Below are 20,311 nucleotides of genomic sequence, written 5' to 3' on the forward strand. Positions count from 1 at the left end.
AAGAACAGGGAGCTCTGGAAGTGGTGCTGGAGCAGAGGAATGCAACAAAATATGGATCTGGAGTTAGTATGGTAGCTGAGAACAGGATTTACAGCTTAGTGGGAGGCCACAGAGATCAGTGAAGAGACTGCTGCAAAAGTCCTTAGAGCCCAACTAGGATTGGTGACTGAAGGAGAGCAGAAAGATGCTTAAAAAATAAAAATAAAAATAAAAAAAGAATGACTCTTAAGGGCTACTGGGAATGGGGGGTAGGGGAAAATATTTTTGAAACAGGAAAAGAGGAGAATAAACAGTCACACATTAAGTTGACCTTGAAATAATGATTCACTGTCCAAGCAATGCTTAACAGATCTCTGGAGCCAAGGGAAAGCCATCAGTAGTGGGAGGGCCCTGGGTTTTCACCACAGAGGATGCCCAGGGGGCATCTTGGATCAGCACTCCATGGTTGGTCCTTATGCTCAAACTTAATCTCCAGTTCTGGTAAAACTATTAATGCTTTACTTAGTAAAATCAAGTCAACAGTGTAGGAGGAAAGGCTTTAAAGTAGTTTACAAACAAAAATGACTAATTCACATTGATAACCACTCAGTTACTAATTCACGTAACTTAACCATATATCTTCAGTTTAAAGACAAAACGAACTACAAAGAAGTCTTGAACTTTAGAAGGTTTATTGTTGATAGAGCTGTAGTGATTCTGAAACTTGTATTTATGGTAGCACTGAGCAAATGAGTGAAATATATTGAGAATAATGGGAGCCAGGGTTATTACTGCTGTAGTAAGAGAGACAATACAGAATGAAGGAAGGCAAAGAAGCACCCATGGTGTTGGATTAGAAGTTTCAGTATGAACTCATGATTTAAAAGTACGACAAATATGTATTCATATATACATGTGTCGCACATATATATACACACTTATTTGCATAAATTTTCCTAGTTCTGTCTGCTGAAATGCCTCAAAGCAATGATACTCCAGTATCAATGTGAACACTTAGTGACAATTTTAGCTTCTAAATGACATACCTACTAAAAGAAACTAAGAAACTACTACTATATACTACTACATACCTATTAAAGAAACTCCTTGGAGAAATTGCTGATTCCCAGGTTGGGCAAGGAAAACATAAGATAAGCCTAGAGCATCATCTAGTCAGAAAATAAGGAAATACTAAAAAAATCAGTGGGATATATTAAAAGGACCTGGGGAGCCAGGTTGAAGGAGCTCCCACTAACCAAATTGGGTCATTTTAAGCATCAAAATGAGTAACATTAAATATTAAAAAAAAATCAACAAGTCCAGGCAAGCCACGCCAACAAGTCCAAGTGGCTCACGCCTGTAATCCCAGCACTTTGGGAGGCTGAGGTGGTCAGATCACGAAATCAAGAGATCGAGACCATCCTGGCCAACATGGTGAAATCCCGTCTCTATTAAAAATACAAAAATTAGCTGGGCATGGTGGCGCATGCCCGTAGTCCCAGCTACTCGGGAGGCTGAGGCAGAAGAATCACTTGAACCTGGGAGGCAGAGGTTGCAGTGAGTCGAGATTGCGCCACTGCACTCCAGCCTGGCAACAGAGTGGGACTCCGTCTCCAAAAAAAAAAAAAAAAAAAAAATCAACAAGTCCAAAATGATACTAAGAAAACAAAAACAGGAGAAAAGAAAGCTCTTCCTTACCTAGAGTTCCAACTAATAAATACAGATATAAGAGTTAGAAACAACATTTTATAATCAATGCAGAATCATTGATTGAGGCAAGAATCATCAATGAATACTCAAATTATTGGTGAAAGTTTATTTAATTCTTTGAGACAGAATCTAGCTTTGTCACCCAGGCTGGAGCACAGTGGGGTGATCTCGGCTCACTGCAACCTCCGCCTCCCAGGTTCAAACGATTCTCCTGCCTCAGCCTCCTGAGTAGCTGGGCGCATACCTCCACACCTGGCTAATTTTTGTATTTTTAGTAGAGAGAGGGTCTCACCATGTTGGCCAGGATGGTCTCGAACTCCTGACCTAAGGTGATCTGCCCGCTTCGGCCTCCCAAAGTGCTGGGATTACAGGCATAAACCACCGTACCTGGCCCAGGTGAAAGTTTATTGACAGACAAGATTAAATAATGCCCCACAAATTAGTTATCAGTTACAAAGAGAAAATGGTAACTACTATGGAAAAACCTTTGCAGCCATGACCTTAATCATGTGATCAGAATCAGTTACCAACAGCAGGAAAAACTGACATCATGTGCTTACTAATGTGATGCACTGAAAGGAATATGTGTTAGTCTTATCTGAATCTAAACCTCAGGAAACAGACACCGCAAACTGAAGGACACCCTACCAAATAACCAGCAAGTAAGCTTTCCTCAAAAATGTCAACGTCATGAACGACAGACTATGTAAGACAAAGGACCTTGTTCCTAGGAGATACAAGTTTTTGGGAACACAGGGTCACGAATCTATAACTGACTTTCAAAGGGGTCAATTAAATAATTATATTGTATATGTTATACAATTATATAATTATATAATGTATAAATACATAATGTAAATTATGTTAGATATAATTAGATATCAATATAATTATATTGATATAATTAGATATATCTTATATGCATATTATGTATTATTAGATATATCTAAGTGTGGAAGAAATAAAGCAAATGTAGAAAATGTTACCAACTGGAGAATCTAGGTAAAGTGGATACAATACAATTCTTGCAACATTACTATAGGCTTGAAAATTTTCACAATTAAAAAGTTTTTGAAAATTTTAAGAACACATTTCTGGAAATAACCTGAGTCAACACAGGGTGCTATGTCTTATTGAGCATCTGTACTGCTAAACACATATTCCACAATTGCAAACATCACATTTAATCCCCAATTCGTGGGGGAATTAGGAGATAGAAAGGGCATATTATATTATCCCTATTTTTAAAATAAGGAAACTGAAGCCTAAGAAATACTGTGCCTTAAAAGCTTATTATATATCTCACCTATGGATAAAAAACTAATTCCTAAGAGAAAAAGAACAATACCCAGAGATGTGAAATAAAAATTAGCTCTAGGTGATAACACTGTGTACTATTTTTCTTTCTAGTTCTATTGATTTTTCAGATTTCCACCATAAAAAATTGAATTTATGCTCAAAAAATACAACTTAAAATTTTTAATAAAGTAAATAATTTTATAGTAAGGCACAAAAGAGATCTTTCTAGAATTTAATAAACTTTGTTATTCTAAGTTATCCAAATATTTGAATTCCCATGTTTCATGATTTCAAAAGGCAGGAATGGGATGTGAATGGGCAGACAATAATTCAGTTCTTGGTTTCTTTTCCTTTGAATTGTTTACAATGGAATATTTGCATGTTTTCTCCAAGGACGTTGTACCTTCTTGCTGGCCAACACATCCAGGTCACAGCAGATTCGGGCACGTGTGGAAGAAGGTTGGATGATGTCATCCACAAACCCTGGTGAAGCACAGAAAAGGGAGTGGATCATCTGCATCCCCAGATGATGCCACCCTTCAACCTTCTGCTCAGCCTGGGCATCATCCCTGGGGCCAGCAGTACAAGCAGCGTCCAACCTGATACAGAGAGGGTAAGCCCTGCGAATCCTCCCTTGTATCCCAAGAGCTGGCCTGTTCTGACAGCTCCCCACCTGGCCTAGGAGCACTTGGCAAGAAAAGGAAAATTTGACACCCTCCCTATACCCTGCTTACTCCAATGCCTCCATCCTGCCACAATGAATTCAATACGAAATAAAGAAAATACATCTAGATTTTCAAAAATGGCTACAACAATTCCTCCATCCTTGTACACAAGTCCTGCAATGTGACTTTACCACTTCTGTCATCAAGAGGTGGATTTGTATTCCTTCACGTAACCTTGTGAGTTTCTTTGGCCTAAAAAATGTGGCAAAAATGACACTGTGCAACTTCCAAATCTAGGCCTCAGTTTCCCTTTGCCCCCTTGCTACTCTCGGGACACCATGTAAGGAACCCTGGACTAGCCTCCTCAAGGGTGAAAGGCCATGTGGGGAGTGAGTCTAGCTCACAGCAACTGCCAAGTAAGTGACGCCATTTTAGACTGTCAAGCCCCAGTCAAGCCACAGAATGACTATACCTGTGTGGGGGACCCCAGGCAAGACCAGCACAAGAACCCCTCAGTTGGGCCCAGATCCAATTGTGGACCTCACCGAACCATAAGCAGGTGGGGGAAATGGTGGTTGGTTTAAGCAAATGAGTTATAGCGTGAATTTCTGCACGGCACTAGACAACTGAAACAACACCTAGAAATTTAACACACTTCGGCAACGTTGTTTTAATCGTGGTACCAAAGCAATCTGTTCTGCTGTCCTTAGTCCTAAGTGATGACTTGCCCAGGGACAGTCTCAACCCTCACTAGTCAACAGATTAGACTGCAAAGGCAAAAAGGCAGTTATGTGACAATTTCTGTAGAGAAAGAGTGAGCAAGTGACCAAACAAAGCTGCCCTCTTCACCACAGTCCCCTACCTCTCACTGCCGCAGGGAAAGGGTTGGCAAACTTCTCGATGTACTCTGCCTGAGCAGCTTCCACATTCTCATGCCCTTTGAAGATGATCTCCACAGCACCCTGTGATTAGAGGAGTTCGTGAACGTCTTTGGTCGTCCCAACCTGGACAGATCTCCTTCAACTCATTATCACTGTGTGTGGTTGCAAATTTCTTGGTAAATCAGTGTACTGGGGGGAAGTGCCATCTCTAAAGGCCACAGCATAGAGGGAGGCACTGCCTGGGGCTGACCATCATGACACAGGGGGCTGCTTCCCTGTGGCCCCAATGAGGGGCAGTCAGGCAAAAGTCAGTAGCTTCTCTCCCCAGAGCCCATTCTACCATCTCCATTTGCACTCATCATACTTGTTTGAGCCAAAGATGTTTGCCCTGTTTTCCATTATTAAATCCACAGTCTTGTATCAAGGGGAATTAAAAGCACTACTTCCCTTTTTCAGTATCCTGAGACCTGAGTATACAATTCGGTGGCCAGAGGTGGCCAGATAGAACTGGAAATTAGAAGGACTGGCCTTCAAGTCAGAGCAACCATAAGTCCTCTAGACTTACAGAGCACCTGTAACTCTAGGGGGACCTGCAAGTTATCTGATTCAACCACAATAGCTACTTCAAAGCAGGGAAGGAGCGAGGAATAGGTCAAGCAACAGGAAGTACCTTGTCCGACGTCACTGGGGTCAGACCTACAGTTTAGCTTCTTATGACCTTAAAAGAGTAACTCTGGGGCCCTCCCTGGAAGCTGAGGTGGAGTTGGGAGAATGTCCGATCCTTCTGAAGGTGACTTCAGTTGACTCAACCCTTTGCCCCCTTTACTTACAATCTTGAAACCCACTCTGGACTCCTCTCACTCTCCTTTCACCTGCCCCACCCACCTTGGCATGAAGACACCAGTGTGGGCCTGAAGAAAGGGTATAGGACAGGAGGCAGAGATGTCTCTGGAGCCCCAGGAGGAGACTTGCCAAGGTCTAGGTCTCACTTGCCTCAGTCCTGGCTCACCCTAGCGGCCCTGGCCTCTCTCCAACACTTCCCAGCTATGCCTTGAGCTCTGGCTGGTAGAGTCGAGTCCTTGTACCCAGAAAGGGAAAAGCTAGAGGCCCTCACCTTTGCTCCCATGACTGCAATCTCTGCGGTGGGCCAGGCATAGTTGGTATCACCACAAAGGTGCTTAGAGCTCATGACATCATAGGCACCTCCATAGGCCTAAAACAGATCCAAATGCTGAATGTTAGAGCCTGAGACAGCCAGATCTTGTCCCTGAAAGACCCCAGGAAACCAGATAAAATGGGGACAAAGAACAAGAGTAGCTCCCTGGTCTCCTGAAGGCCCATGGTCTGTAAGGCCTTTCAAAGTTAATGCTCATTATCTTTTCTGGCTTTTTCCCACTGCTGCTTTCAGTTCCCTTGTGTTAAAAAACCACAGACATGGCCGGGCGCGGTGGCTCACGCCTGTAATCCCAGCACTTTGGGAGGCTGAGGCGGGTGGATCATGAGGTCAGATCAAGACCATCCCAGCTAACACGGTGAAACCCCGTCTCTACTAAAAATACAAAAAAATTAGCCAGGCGTGGTGGCAGGCGCCTGTAGTCCCAGCCACTCAGGAGGCTGAGGCAGAAGAATGGCGTGAACCCGGGAGGCGGAGCTTGCAGTGAGTCGAGATCGCACCACTGGACTCCATCTCAAAAAAAAAACAAAAAACAAAAAAAGAACCCCAAAGACATTTCTGTGGGGCTGGGAACAACGTCCTCAAGACATCTTTTTAAGGATGAGCAAGGTATACTCCTTCCAGCCCTGGTAAAACTCTGCCAGACCTCCCACCACGGCTATGCTGTAGGAAAGTGAGCAGGGTCATGGCCTCCAACGTGAGGTCCTCACCTTCCTCGTGATGACCGTGACTTTGGGTACAGTTGCCTCAGCAAATGCGTAGAGAAGCTTGGCGCCATGCCGGATGATGCCCCCGTATTCCTGTGCTGTGCCTAGACATGAGGAAGAGTTACTAGATATCCACAAGTCCTCACATGGTTATCCTGCTACTCTCAGCTGTGAGGTCTTTCCCACCCCTGGAGAGGGCCATTCCTTACACAGTCCTATCTTCTGGACACCCAGAATATATGGAGAAGTCACAAGTCCTCAGGGAGTTCTGCAAGATCTCCAAATAAAGTGGGCACCTCACTGGGAAAGGCAACTCTCCTAGCCCCCACTCTGTCAATAACTTACCAGGTAGAAAGCCAGGGACATCAACAAAAGTGATGAGTGGAATATTGAATGCATCACAGAATCTGACAAAACGAGCCCCTTTCACAGATGAATTAATATCCAAGCATCCTAGAAAGAGAGAGATTATCCATACTGAGTATCCAGGCAATTCCCAGTTCTATCCACAATGGGAATTTGTCCTCAGCAGCCATCCAGAGCTGGTTTCTGTGGAGGCACCAACGTTTCTTCCTTGCAGAATGATAACAGGGATCCCTCAAACTCCAGGAAACAGGGAAGATGAAGAATCCACCTGTCTGTCACTGGCCAAAGAGGCCCAGGACTAGACTCAACTGTAGACAGACCGAAGGGCTGCCGCCAGTTGAGACACAGCTGGCCTTGCCGCAGAGAGCCATCAGTGGGAGGCAGCATTCAGGGGCTGGTCTTAGAGAGTCCTCAGAGCTTCCAATCAGATTCTGGCTCCACTGGTGATGGCGATGTGCCCTTGAGAAATTACTTTGCCTTTAGACCTAAGGTTCCTATCTGCAAAGTAGGGATGGTACTGCCTCCTAGCATAATTCTAAGGAGTAAAGGAAATGGAGTCTGTAAAGCAGCACAGAGAGGAGCTCAATTACTAGTAAATCTCCCCTCCTAGAAGAGTTTCCAACTTAACTCTATGCGACCAGTATTACCCTGACACCAAAGCAAGACAAGGACATCATCAGAAAAGAATACAGACCAAAAACAAAAATGAAAAATTTTTACTTTTTAAGTAAGGCATATTATCAAGTCCAGCAATATATATAAAAACAATAATACATCATGTCCGAGTGGGGTTTATCCCAAGAATTCAAGGTTGATTTCAGCATGTGAAAACCAATGAAATTATTAAAGGAAAAAAACTATATGAACATCTCAACAGACGGAGAGAAAACACCTGAAAAAATCTAATATCCATTCATGAATAAAAACGTGGCCTGGCACAGTGCCTCACACCTGTAATCCCAGCACTTTGGGAGGTTGGGCAGGCGGACCACTTGAGGTCAAGAGTTCAAGACCGGCCTGGCCAACATGGTGAAACCTCATCTCTACTAAAAAATACAAAAATTAGCCAGGCGTGGTGGCACAGCCTGTACTCCCAGCTACTCGGAAGGCTTGCAGCAGGAGAATCACTTGAACCCAGGAGGCGGAAGTTGCAGTGAGCCAAGATTGCACCACTGCTCTAGGCAACAGAGTAAGACTCCATCTCAAAAAAAAAAAAAAAAAAAAGAGAGAGAGAGGCTGGGTGTGCTGGCTCATGCCTGTAATCCCAGCACTTTGGGATGCCAAGGTAGGTGGAGCACCTGAGGTCAGGAGTTCAAGACCAGCCTGACCAACATGGAGAAAATATGTCTCTACTAAAAAACATGTCTCTACTAAAAATACAGAATTAGCTGGTCATGGTGGCGTGCGCCTGTAATCCCAGCTACTCAGGAGGCTGAGGCAGGAGAATCACTGGAATCCGGAAGATGGAGGTTGTGGTGAGCCAAGATCACATCATTGTACTCCAGCGTGGGCAACAAGAGTGAAACTCTGTCTCAAAAAAAAAAAAAAAGAAAGAGAGGAGAAAGGAGAGGAAAAGGGAAAGGAAATAAATAGGCAAGTCACAAGTCACAAGCCAGGCCCTACAAATCAATAAAAAGACAGACAATGTAGTCCCAGCTACTCAAGAGGCCAAAGTGGGAGGATTGCTTAAGCCCAGGAGTTTGAGACCAGCCTGGGCAACATAGTGACACTCTGTCTCTAAAAGAGCAAAAAAAGTGGCCAAACGTGGTGGCTCACGCCTGTAATCCCATCAATTTGGGGGGCCAAGGCGGGCGGATCACCTGAGGTCAGGAGTTCAAGACCAGTCTGGCCAACATGGCAAAACCCTGTCTCTACTAAAAATACAAAAATTATCCGAGAGTGGTGCACACCTGTAATCCCATCTACTCAGTGGCTGAGGCAGGAGAATTGCTTGAATCTGGGAGAAGGAGGTTGCAGTGAGCCAAGATCGTGCCACTGCACTCCAGCCTGGGTGACAGAGTGAGACTCTGTCTCCAAAAAATAAAATAAAATAAAATAGTATGAAAGCTTTGTAGCTTAATTATACTTGTCCCATTCCCTCCCTGGTTCTGGAGGAAGCAGAGCAGACCTCATTCACAAATTTCTGCATAAGTCTGCTCTAACCTGTCTGTGGGCTGCCTGAAGGACTGACACAAGGAACACATCCCTGTTCCACCTAACTCAGAACTTGTACAGGCTGGAAATGTAGCAGGCATTTCTCAGAATCATGGCAAGGCAGAGGAACAACCTGCAGATGTCTGGCCAAAAGATTATTGTTGAAACCACCTAAGACATGGGAGAGAGAAAAAAAAAAACAAGGAGAGAGTGTCTTTAGAAAATTAGTGCATTCAAAAGCACCCTTGAATAGGGGGAATTCAGAAAGACACATGTATGCCTAGGACAAGACACACGATCAGAAAAGATCTGAGAGGGGAAATTAGAAAATAAGTTGAATGAAAATGAAAACACTATTACAAAGCAAAAGACCTGGGAAAACTTTAAACTCCCCAACACAGAGCCAATTTCAAGACCAGGAGTTTTCTTGTTTGTGGTTTCTTGGTTTTAGTTTCTGGTGTGTAAGAAAATTTCTGTCAAATACACAAATTAAGAAACAGGCTGGGCCGGGCGCGGTGGCTCAAGCCTGTAATCCCAGCACTTTGGGAGGCCAAGACGGGCGGATCACAGGGTCAGGAGATCGAGACCATCCTGGCTAACACGGTGAAACCCCGTCTCTACTAAAAAATACAAAAAACTAGCCGGGCGCAGTGGCGGGCGCCTGTAGTCCCAGCTACTCGGGAGGCTGAGGCAGGAGAATGGCGTGAACCCGGGAGGCGGAGCTTGCAGTGAGCTGAGATCCGGCCACTGCACTCCAGCCTGGGTGGCAGAGCGAGACTCCGTCTCAAAAAAAAAAAAAGAAAGAAACAGGCTGGGCATGGTGGCTCACGCCTGTAATCCTAACACTGTGGGAGGCCACGTTGGGAGAATCTCTTAAGGCCAGGAGTTCCAGACCAGCCTAGGCAACAGAGCAAGACCCTGTCTCAAAAGAAAGAAAGAAACAAGAAAAGAAACAGGGACTTCAGTGACCACAAATGACAAGAAATATACAGTCTCTGGAAAAGTAATTGCAAAAAGACACTAGACAAACATATATGACATTCAGTATCAAAAAAAAAACAACAAAGCTTGGGAAAAGAAGAAAATTTGACTGCCAGCGTGACCACATTATAATGTACAAATACTCCGTTTTCAATTAAAAAAATTACAAGGTGTAAAATTAAGAAACTGTCCCTAAGTAAGCATAGACACTGAACTTACTAGACAAAGACTATAAAACACTACTAGTGGGTTTTTTTGTTTTGTTTTTGAGACAGAGTTTTGCTTCTTGTCACCCAGGCTGGACTGCAATGGCGCCATCTCAGCTCACTGCAATCTCTGCCTCCTAGGTTCATGTGATTCTCCTGCCTTGGCCTCGTAAGTAGCTGGGACTACAGGCGCCCGCTGCCATGCCCGGCTCATTTTTGTATTTTTAGTAGAGATGGGGTTTCACCACATTGGCTAGGTTGGTCTCGAACTCCTGATCTCAGGCGATCTGCCCACCTTGGCCTCCCAAAGTGCTGGGATTACAGACAGGAGCCACCACATCTGGCCTAAAACACTACTAGTCTTAAATATATTCAAAGAGGTAAAGGAAAACCTGGACAAAGAACTAAAGGAAATCAGGAAAATAATGAAAAATTCTGGAGCTGAAAAGTATAATAAATGAAATGAAAAATTCATTACAAGGGTTCAACAGGAGATCTGAGCAGGCAGAAGAAAGATCAGAGAATAGAATATGAAGATAAAACAATTGAAATTACTCTGAGGAGAAAATTAAAAAACTAAGTGAGCAGAACCTAAGGGACCTGTGGGACACTAACATGTGAACCAATATACACAGGATGAGAGCACCAGGAGGAGAAGACTGAGAGAAAGTGGCAAGGAGATCATTTGATGAAACAATGTCCGAAAACTTCCCAAGTTTGATGCAAGATGTGAAACTAGAAATATAAGAAACTCAACTAACTATAAGAATACATTCAGAGACCCACACTGAGACATATTACAGTCAAATTACTGAAAGACAAAAGAGAATCTTAAAAGCAGCAAAAAAGAAATCACTCATTATGTCAAGGAATCCTCATTAAGATTATCCAGTGATTTCTCAGCAGAAACTCTGAAAGCCAGAGACAGTAGGATAACATATTAAAATGCTAAAAGAATAAAAGTGTCAACCAAGAATTCCATATCTGGCAAACTGTCCTTCAAAAATGAGAGAAAATTTAAGAATTAAGACATTTTCAGATAAACAAAAGCTGAGGCCCTCAGTACCAACAAGCCCACTCCACAGAAAAATGCTAAAGGAAGCCCTTCAGGTTAAAAGGAAAGAACACTAGACAGTATCACAAAGCTACATTAGGAAATAAATATCTCAAGTAAAGATGACTACATGGGCAAATATAAAAACCAGGATTTGAGTATTTTGGTTTCTAATTCCACTTTTTATTTCCTACATAATTTAAAAAGCAAATAAAGCCCAGGTTTCAACTTGTGAATTCTACCATACATTTAAGGAAGATATTAATATACCAGTTCTCTACAATCTTTTCCAGAAGACAGATGCAGAAAGAATACTTTCTAACTCATTCTATGAGTCCAGCATCACTCTGATACCAAAACCAGACAAAGACATTGCAAGAAAATTGTATCTCAATATTGCTCATAAGCTTATATGAAAAAATCCTCAACAAAATATTAGCAGATCAAATCCAACAAATGCATAAAAAGAATTATACAACAAAACCAGGCGGGATTTATCTCAGGTATGTGAGTTTAGTTCAACAGTCAAAAATCAATTGATATAATCTATCAACAGTCTGAAGAAGAAAAATCACATGATCATATGAATACAAAAAAAGCATGTAACTAAATCCAAAACACATTCATGACAAAAACACTCAATAAACTAAGTATAGAGGGGAATTTCTTCAACTTTATAAAGAACATCTACGAAAAACCTACAACTAACAACACACTTACTTGTAAGAAACTACAAGTTTTCTAGCTAAGATCAAATGTCCCTCACCACTATCTTTCAATATTGTACTGGAAGTCCTGGCTAATGCAAGAAGACAAGAATATAAAAGGTGTACACATTGAGAAGGAAGAAATCAAACTCTTTGTTCACAGATGACAAAAGTGTCCATACAGAAAATCTGAAAGAAGTAACCGAAAACTGCTGGAACTAATAAGTAACATAGTAAGGTTGCAAGATAAAAGGCTAATATACAAAAATCAATTACTTTCCTATATACTGGCAATAAACAAATAGAATTTGAAATTGAAAACAAAATACCATTGATAGGATTAGCTCTGTGTGCCCACCCAAATCTCATCTCAAACTGTAAGCCCCATGTGTTGAGAGAGGAACCTGTAATCCTCATGTGTTGAGGGAGGGACCACGTGTCAAGGGAGGGAGGTGATTGGATCATGGGGGTGGTTTTCCCCATGCTGTTCCCGTGATAGTGTGTGAGTTCTTACAAGATCTGATGGTTTTAGAAACATCTGGCATTTCCCCTGCCTGCACTTCTCTCTCCTGCTGCCATGTGAAGAAGGTCTTTGCTTCCACTTTGCCTTTCACCATGATTGTAAGTTTCCTGATGCCTCCCCAGACATACGGAACTGTGAGTCAATTAAACCCCTTTCCTTTATAGAATACCCAGGCTCGGGTAGTATCTTTATAGCAATGTGAAAACAGATTAATACAACCATTAACCTCAAAAAAACCCAAACTCCAAAATACTTAGGTATAAACCTAACAAAACAAATATAATATGTATATGAGGAAAACCTTCTTTTTTTTTTTTTTTTTTGAAATGGAGTCTTGCTCTGTCACCCAGGCTGGAGTACACTGGCATGATGTCAGCTCAGTGCAACCTCTGCCTCCCAGGTTCAAGCGATTCTTGTGCCTCAGCCTCCCGAGTAGCAGGGACTACAGGAGCACACCAACAATCCCAGCTAATTTTCGTATTTTTAGTAGAGTTGGGGTTTCGCCATGTTTGCCAGGCTGGTCTAGAGTTCTTGGTCTCAAGTGACCCACCTGCTCAGTCTTCCAAAGTGCTAGGATTAGAGGCACGAGCCACTTGCACCTGGCTGGAAAATGATAAAATTCTGAAGAAAGAAAGAGGCCAGGCACAGTGGCTTATGCCTGTGATCCCAGAGCTTTGTGAGGCTGAGGTAGGAGGGTTACTTAAAGCCAGAAGTTCATGGCTAGCCTGAGCAACATAATGAGATCTAGTTTCAACAAAAAATAAAATAAAATAAAATTAGCCAGGCATGGTGGTACACACCCAAGTAGTCCCACTTGCTCAGAAGGCTGAAGTGGGAGGATCACTTGAGCCCAGAAGTCTGAGGCTGCAGTGAGCTAAGATTGTATCACTGCATTCTAGCCTAGGCAATAGAGCAAGATCCAATCTCTTAAATAAAAAAGAAAGATAAGAAATGTAAAAGTAACTAAATAAAACTGGTACAGCCATCATGGAAAACAGAATGGAGGTTCCTCAAGAAATTAAAAGAGAACTACCATATGCTCCAACAATTCCACTATGGGTATATATACCCAAAGAAATTTAAGTCAGTATCTCAAGGAAATGTCTGCACCCCCATGTTCACTGCAATATTCATGTTCACTTGACTATTATTCACAATAGCCAACGTATGGAAACAACCGAAGTGTCTAATGATAAATGAACGGATAAAGAAAATGTGACAGACACACACACAATGGAATGTTATTCAACCATAAAAAATAGGGAGCCAGGTATGCTGACTCATGTCTGTAATCTCAGCACTTTGAGAGGCTAAGGTGGGAGGACTGCTTGAGCCCAGGAATTTGAGACCAGGCTGAGCAACAGAGTGAGACTCCATTTCTACCAAAAATACAAAAAATTAGCTGGGCATGGTGGTGCATGCCTGTGGTCCCAGCTGCTCAGAAGGGTCGCTTGAACCCAGGAGGTAGATCATAGCTGCAGCGAGCCATGATCACACCACTGCACTCCAGCCTGGGCAACAGAGCAAGACCCTGTCTCAAAAAAAAAAAAAAAAAAAAAAAAGAAAAAAGAAAAAAGAAAGGAAAAAAAAGGAAATACGATTTGTGACAAAATGGATGAATCTGAGGAACCTTAAGCTAAGTGAAGCCAGCCAGCCATAGAAAGATGAATACTGTTACGATTTCATATGTGTGGAATCTAAGAAAGTCATATTCATAGAGGCAGAGTGTAAAACAGTATTTGCCAAGGGCTGTGGAGTGAGGAGAATGGAAAGATACTGGTCAGGCCAGGCATGGTGGCTCATGCCTGTAATCCCAACACTTTAGGAGGCCGAGGTGGGTGGATCACCTGAGGTCAGGAGTTCGAGACCAGCCTGGCCAACATGATGAAACCTTGTCTCAACTAAAAATACAAAAAATTAGGCCGGGCATGGTGGCTCATGCCTGTAATCCCAGCACTTTGGAAGGCCAAGGCGGGCAGATCACAAGGTCAAGAGATTGAGACCATCCTGGTCAACACGGTGAAACCCCATCTCTACTAAAAATACAAAAATTAGCTAGGCGTAGTAGTGCGTGCCTGTAATCCCAGCTACTCAGGAGGCTGAGGCAGGAGAATCGCTTGAACCCAGGAGGCAGAGGTTGCAGTGAGCTGAGATTGCGCCATTGCACTCCAGCCTGGTGACAGAGTGAGACTCTGTCTCCAAAAAAAAGAAAAAAAAATTAGCTGAACATGGTGGCCAGTGCCTCTCAAAAAAAAATTAGCCAAGCATGGTGGCCAGTGCTTGTAGTCTCAGCTACTCAGGAGGCTGAGGCACGAGAATTGCTTGAACCGGGGAGATAGAGGTTGCAGTGAGCGGAGATCACGCCACTGCACTCCAGCCTGGGTGACAGAGCGAGATTCGGTCTCAAAAAAGAAAGAAAGAAAGAAAGATATTGGTCAAAGAGTACAAATTTTCAGTTAGAAAATGCATAAGTTCTGGGAATCTAATGTACACCATGGTGACTACAGTTAATAATACTGTATTGTATACCAGAAATTTGCCATAAGAGTGGATCTTAAGTGTTTTCACAACAAAAAAGTAACTATGTGAGGTGATGAACCTGTTAATTAACTTGATAAATTATATGTATATCAAATAATCCCATTGTATGCCTTAAATAGATACCATTTTTATTTGTCAATTATACCTCAATAATCAGGGCAAGACAACAACTAAACAAACGGAGAGAGAATCCAGGTTCAAGGACAGGAAGACTCAACACAGACGGTCCCCAAATGCCTAAAACAATCCTAAGAACAACAACAAAGTTGGACGACACACTTCTCAATTTCAAAACATATACAAAGCTACAGCAATCAAACTAGTGTGACACTGAAATATGGATAGACATACAGACCAACAGAATAGTATTAAGAATACAGAAACAAATTCATACACCCACAGCCTGCTGATTTCCCACAAGCACGTCACACCTGTTCAATGAGGAAAGAATTATCTCCTCAACAAACGGTGCTGGAATAACTGGATTTCCACATGCAAAAGAATGAAGTTGCACTCCTATCTCATATATACAAAATTAACTCAAAATTAAAACCTAAATGTAAGGGCTAAAACCATAATACTCTTAGAAAATAACAACAGGACCATACTTTCCCCACCTTGAATTTAAATTCTTATATATGACAACAAAAGCACAAGCAACAGAAGAAAAAATACAGAAACTAGATTTAATAAAAATTAAAAACTTTTCAGCCAGGTGCAGTGGCTCACACCTGTAATCCCAGCACTTCGGGAGGCCAAGGTGGGCGGATCACTTGAGGTCAGGAGTTTGAGACCAGCCTGGCCAAAATGGCGAAAGCCTGTCTCTACTAATACAAAACTTAGCCTGGCATGGCGGCGCATGCCTGTAATCCCAGCTATTTGGGAGGCTGAGGTAAGAGAATGGTTTGAAACTGGGGAGGCAGAGATTGCAATGAGCCAAGATTGTACCATTGCACTCCAGCCTGGGCTGGAGACAGAGCGAAAGAGAGCAAGACTCCATCTCAAAAAAAAAAAAAAAAAAAAATTGTGTATCAAAAGACATGATCAAAAGAGTGCAAGGACAACCTATAGAATGGAAGAAAATATTTGTAAGTCATATGTAAAAGTTTAATATACAGAATATACAAGGAACTCCAACTCAAGAACAAAAGACACACACAATTAAAAAATGGAAAAAGGGCTTGAATAGACATTTTTCCAAAGAAGATATACAAATGGCCAATAAGCACAGGAAAGGATGCTCACCAAGACTAATGTTGATGAGAAATGCAAATCAAAAACACAATTCTATTCACTTCACATCCATTAGGATTACTATTTTTAAAAATTAATAAGTGTTGGCAAGGATGTGGAAAAACTGGAATCCTTGCTCATTGCTGGTGGGAATGTAAAATAGTGCAGACGCTGTAGAAAACAGCATGGTGTTTCCCCCAAAAAGTTAAACCTAGAATTACCACATAACCCAGTTATTTTGCTTCTGGGTATAGACCCAGAAAAAGTGAAAACTGAGGTTCAAACAGATACTTATATATCAGTGTTGATTCCAGCATTGTTCACAGTAACCCAAAGGTGGAAATAACCCAGGTGTCCACTGACAAATGAACAATCCATCAAAATGTGGTATATACATGCAACATATTATTACCCAGCCATAAAAATAAACGGAGTTTTAACATATGCTACAATATGGATGAACCTTGCTAAATGAAATAAGCCTGATTGTGCTAAGTGAAGTAAGTCTGATATAAAAGGACAAACACTGTATGATTCCTTCCATTTATATGAAATATCTAAAATAGGCAAATTAATAGAAAGAGAAAGTAGATTTAGAATAGCAAAGGCTAGAGGCTGAGACAAATAGTTATTGTTTAACAGGTTCACAGTCTCTGAGGTGATGAAAATGTTTGGAAACAGATAGTGGTGACGGTTGCATACACTGTGAATGTAATCACTGCAGCTGCACAATTTTTAAATGGGCCAGACATATTTTGTTATATATATTTTACCATGACAAAATTTTTTTAGGGGGGTGGGGACAGAGTCTCGCTCTGTCATGCAGTGGCGTGATCAACTCACTGTAACTTCTGACTCCAGGGCAGTGACACAATCCTTGGCTCACTGCAACAACCTCTGCCTCCGTGGCTCAAGTGATTTTCCTGCCCCAGCCTCCCAAGTAGCTGGGACTACAGGCGTGTGCCACCACGCCTGGCTCAATTTTGTATTTTTAGCAGAGACAGGGTTTCGCCATGTTGGCCAGGCTGGTCTCTAACTCCAGATCTTGTGATCCACTCGCCTTGGCCTCCCAAAGTGCTGGGATTACAGGCGTGAGTCACCACGCCCAGCCAAAACAGTTTTCTTTTTTTTTTTTTTTTTCTCTCAAGACAGAGTCTCGCTCTGTCGCCCAGGCTGGAGTGCAGTGGCCGGATCTCAGCACACTGCAAGCTCCGCCTCCTGGGTTCTCGCCATTCTCCTGCCTCAGCCTCCCGAGTAGCTGGGACTACAGACGCCCGCCACCTCGCCCGGCTAGTTTTTTGTATTTTTTAGTAGAGACGGGGTTTCACCATTTTAGCCAGGATGGTCTCGATCTCCTGACCTCGTGATCCGCCCGTCTCGGCCTCCCAAAGTGCTGGGATTACAGGCTTGAGCCACCGCGCCCAGCCAACAGTTTTCTAAAGACAATAAAACATTTCCATGGCAGAAATAAAAGATGAAGTTGGGTCATGAAGAAAGGCAGATTCTTCCTAAACAAGGATACAAAACAAATCTAAGAGGAAAAATAGTGAGAAGTGGTATTCACAGTCCCCACCCCAGCACTCCCAATCCCTCCCAGAGAACAGCCATGGAAGAGTCTCCCTTACTTGACTGTGACTCAGTTCTGGCCATATCACCAGAAAGTTGTGGGGCACAGACATGGTAAGATGCCATTAACTTGTCACGTACCATCTATGTACCTGGCACTGTTGAAGGCACTGGAGATACTACTGTGAATAAGACATCACCACCCCTGTCCTCATGGAGCTCGTTGATTAGTGGGTGAGTCATATATTTAACTGGGGGTAGGGGGTAACAGAAAACTGACCCCTAAAAAATTAAAAACCTTATACACTAAGAATGTAAGTTTCCTATAAACCTTTGAAAAGGAGTATGAAAGGAGCATTTTGAGATATTAAAAGTAGCTTTTATAGGCCAGGTGTAGTGGCTCATGCCTGCAATCCCAGCGCTTTCAGAGGCTGAGGTGGGGGCATCACTTAAGTTCAGGAGTTCGAGACCAGCACAGGCAACATGGCAAAACCCCATCTCTAGGAAAAATACAAAAAAAGAGAATTAGCCACATACGGTGGCATGTGCCTGTAGTCCCAGCTACTCGGGAAGCTGCGGTGGAAGGACTGCTTGACCCTGGGAGGCAGAGGTTCCAGTGAGCTGAGATCACACCACTGCACTCCAGCCTGGACAACAGTAAGACCCTGTCTTTAAAAAAAAAAAAAAAAAAAAAAAAGTAGCTTTTATAGCAACCATTTAGATTTTTTTTTCTTCTGGTCATATGTCTGAAGAACAGGCAAAGGCAGAAAGGACACCATGGACCCAGGCTTCCCTGGCCTCCAACCCCACAACCGAGGCTTGGAAGAGCTTCTCCATCCTACCTGAGGCCACATTGGGTTGGTTGCCAACAATTCCAACAGTCCTCCCGTTCATTCTTGCAAAACCAACAATGATGTTCTTGGCATAATTGGGCATGATCTCAAAAAATTCACGCTCATCAACAACCTGCAGGAATAAATTTACTTGAGTTCAAAATGATAAAGGCAAGTATAAGATGTAACGACACTACAGAATGACATTTCTATTACAGAGGTAGAGGTAGACAGCCCCATCTCTATCACAGGTTCTCCAAGGAAGCAGGACAACAGGCAGAGGCAGCACCTCCTCCCTGCTGCGGAGAAATGGTACAGAAAACCCCAGCTGCTGCTAAGATGGACACACCAGTGAAGTTGTTTTCAAAGTCCTATTTGAATTTGGAATTTTTTTATGACAACTTTACCTTTTCACTTTGAAATTATTTCCGATCTAACTAAAAATGTCAGGCCAGGCCCAGTGGCTCCCTCCTGTAATCCTAGCACTTTGGGAGGTCAAGGCAGGTGGATCACCTGAGGCCAGGAGTTCAAGATCAGCCTGGCCAATGTAGCAAAACCCCATCTCTACTAAAAACACAAAAAATTAGCCTGGTGTGGCGGCAGGCACCTGTAATCCCAGCTACTCAGGAGGCTGAGGCAGGACAATCGCTTGAACGGGTAGGCAGAGGTTGCAGTGAGCCAAGATTGTGCCACTGCACTCTAGCCTGGGCAACGGAGGGAGATTCTGTCTCAAAAATAAATAAATAAAAATTAAAAATTCAAGAACAGTACATATACCCTTCGCCCCGATTCTTCATTTATTATTTTGCTTTTTTTTCTTTTTTTGAGACAGGGTCTCCCCGTCACCCAGGCTGGAATGCAGTGGTACAATCATGGCTCACTGCAGCCTTGATCTCCTGGGCTCAAGTGATCTTCCCCCCTCGGCCTCCCAAGCAGCTAGGACCACAGCTGTGCACCACCATGCTCAGTTAATTTTTAGTAGCAATAAGGTCTCGCTATGTTGCCCAGACTGGTCTCCAATTCCTGGGCTTGAGCAATCCTCCCACCTTGGCCTCCAACGTGCTGCGATTACAGGCGTGAGCCACCGTGCCCAACCATCACTCTTTTATATACATAAACACACAAGAACGTTCTTTTTTTTACAACTACAGTGATATTATCAAAATCAGGAAATAAACATTACCACAATACTATTATTATTATTTTTTTTTTTTTTGAGACGGGATCTTGCTCTGTGACCCAGGCTGGAGTGCAATAGCATGATCACAGCTCACTGCAGCCTTGACCTCCAGGGCTCAAGCAATCCTCCTGCCTCAGGCTCCCAAGTAGCTAGGACTACAGGTACATGCCACCATGTCCAGCTAATTTTTGTATTTTTTGTAGAGACAGCATCTTGCTATCTTGCCCAGGCTGGTCTCAAACTCCTGGGCTCAAGCAATCCACCCGCCTCAGCCTCCCAAAGTGCTGAGATTACAGGCATGAGTCACTGTATCCAGTTCACAATTTTGTTTGAGACGGAGTCTCACTTAGCTGCCCAGGCTGGAGTGCAGTGGTGCGATCTCGGCTCACTGCAGCCTCTGCCCCCTGGGTTCAAGCAATTCTCCTGACTCAGCCTCCCGAGTAGCTGGGACTACAGGTATGCACCACCACACCCAGCTAATTTTTTTGTATTTTTAGTAGAGATGGTTTCACCATGTTGGTCAGAATAGTCTTGATCTCCTGACCTCGTGAT

At 43.0% G+C, this 20,311-nt stretch overlaps 1 protein-coding gene across 7 annotated transcripts in view; it reads right to left on the reverse strand.

Moving 5' to 3' along the window:
- Positions 1–654: 654 nt before the first annotated feature.
- Positions 655–20,311, reverse strand: part of PCCB (propionyl-CoA carboxylase subunit beta) — a 94,483-nt gene continuing 74,826 nt past the window's right edge. For 6 of the 7 annotated variants that reach the window (XM_025376073.1, XM_025376072.1, XM_025376075.1 and 3 more), the window contains 6 exons: positions 18,589–18,712; positions 6,761–6,868; positions 6,419–6,519; positions 5,649–5,747; positions 4,516–4,615; positions 3,205–3,471 (listed from right to left, as the gene is read on the reverse strand). In XM_025376073.1, coding sequence (XP_025231858.1) covers positions 3,350–3,471; positions 4,516–4,615; positions 5,649–5,747; positions 6,419–6,519; positions 6,761–6,868; positions 18,589–18,712 — 654 coding nt within the window. In that variant the 3' untranslated portion in view covers positions 3,205–3,349. Of the gene's footprint in view, positions 1,203–3,204; positions 3,472–4,515; positions 4,616–5,648; positions 5,748–6,418; positions 6,520–6,760; positions 6,869–18,588; positions 18,713–20,311 lie in introns of those variants that run through there. The other variant, XM_025376077.1, reaches the window with a different exon arrangement.

The sequence above is a fragment of the Theropithecus gelada genome, chromosome 2 (genome assembly GCF_003255815.1).
Source record: "Theropithecus gelada isolate Dixy chromosome 2, Tgel_1.0, whole genome shotgun sequence".
Classification (NCBI taxonomy): domain Eukaryota; kingdom Metazoa; phylum Chordata; class Mammalia; order Primates; family Cercopithecidae; genus Theropithecus; species Theropithecus gelada.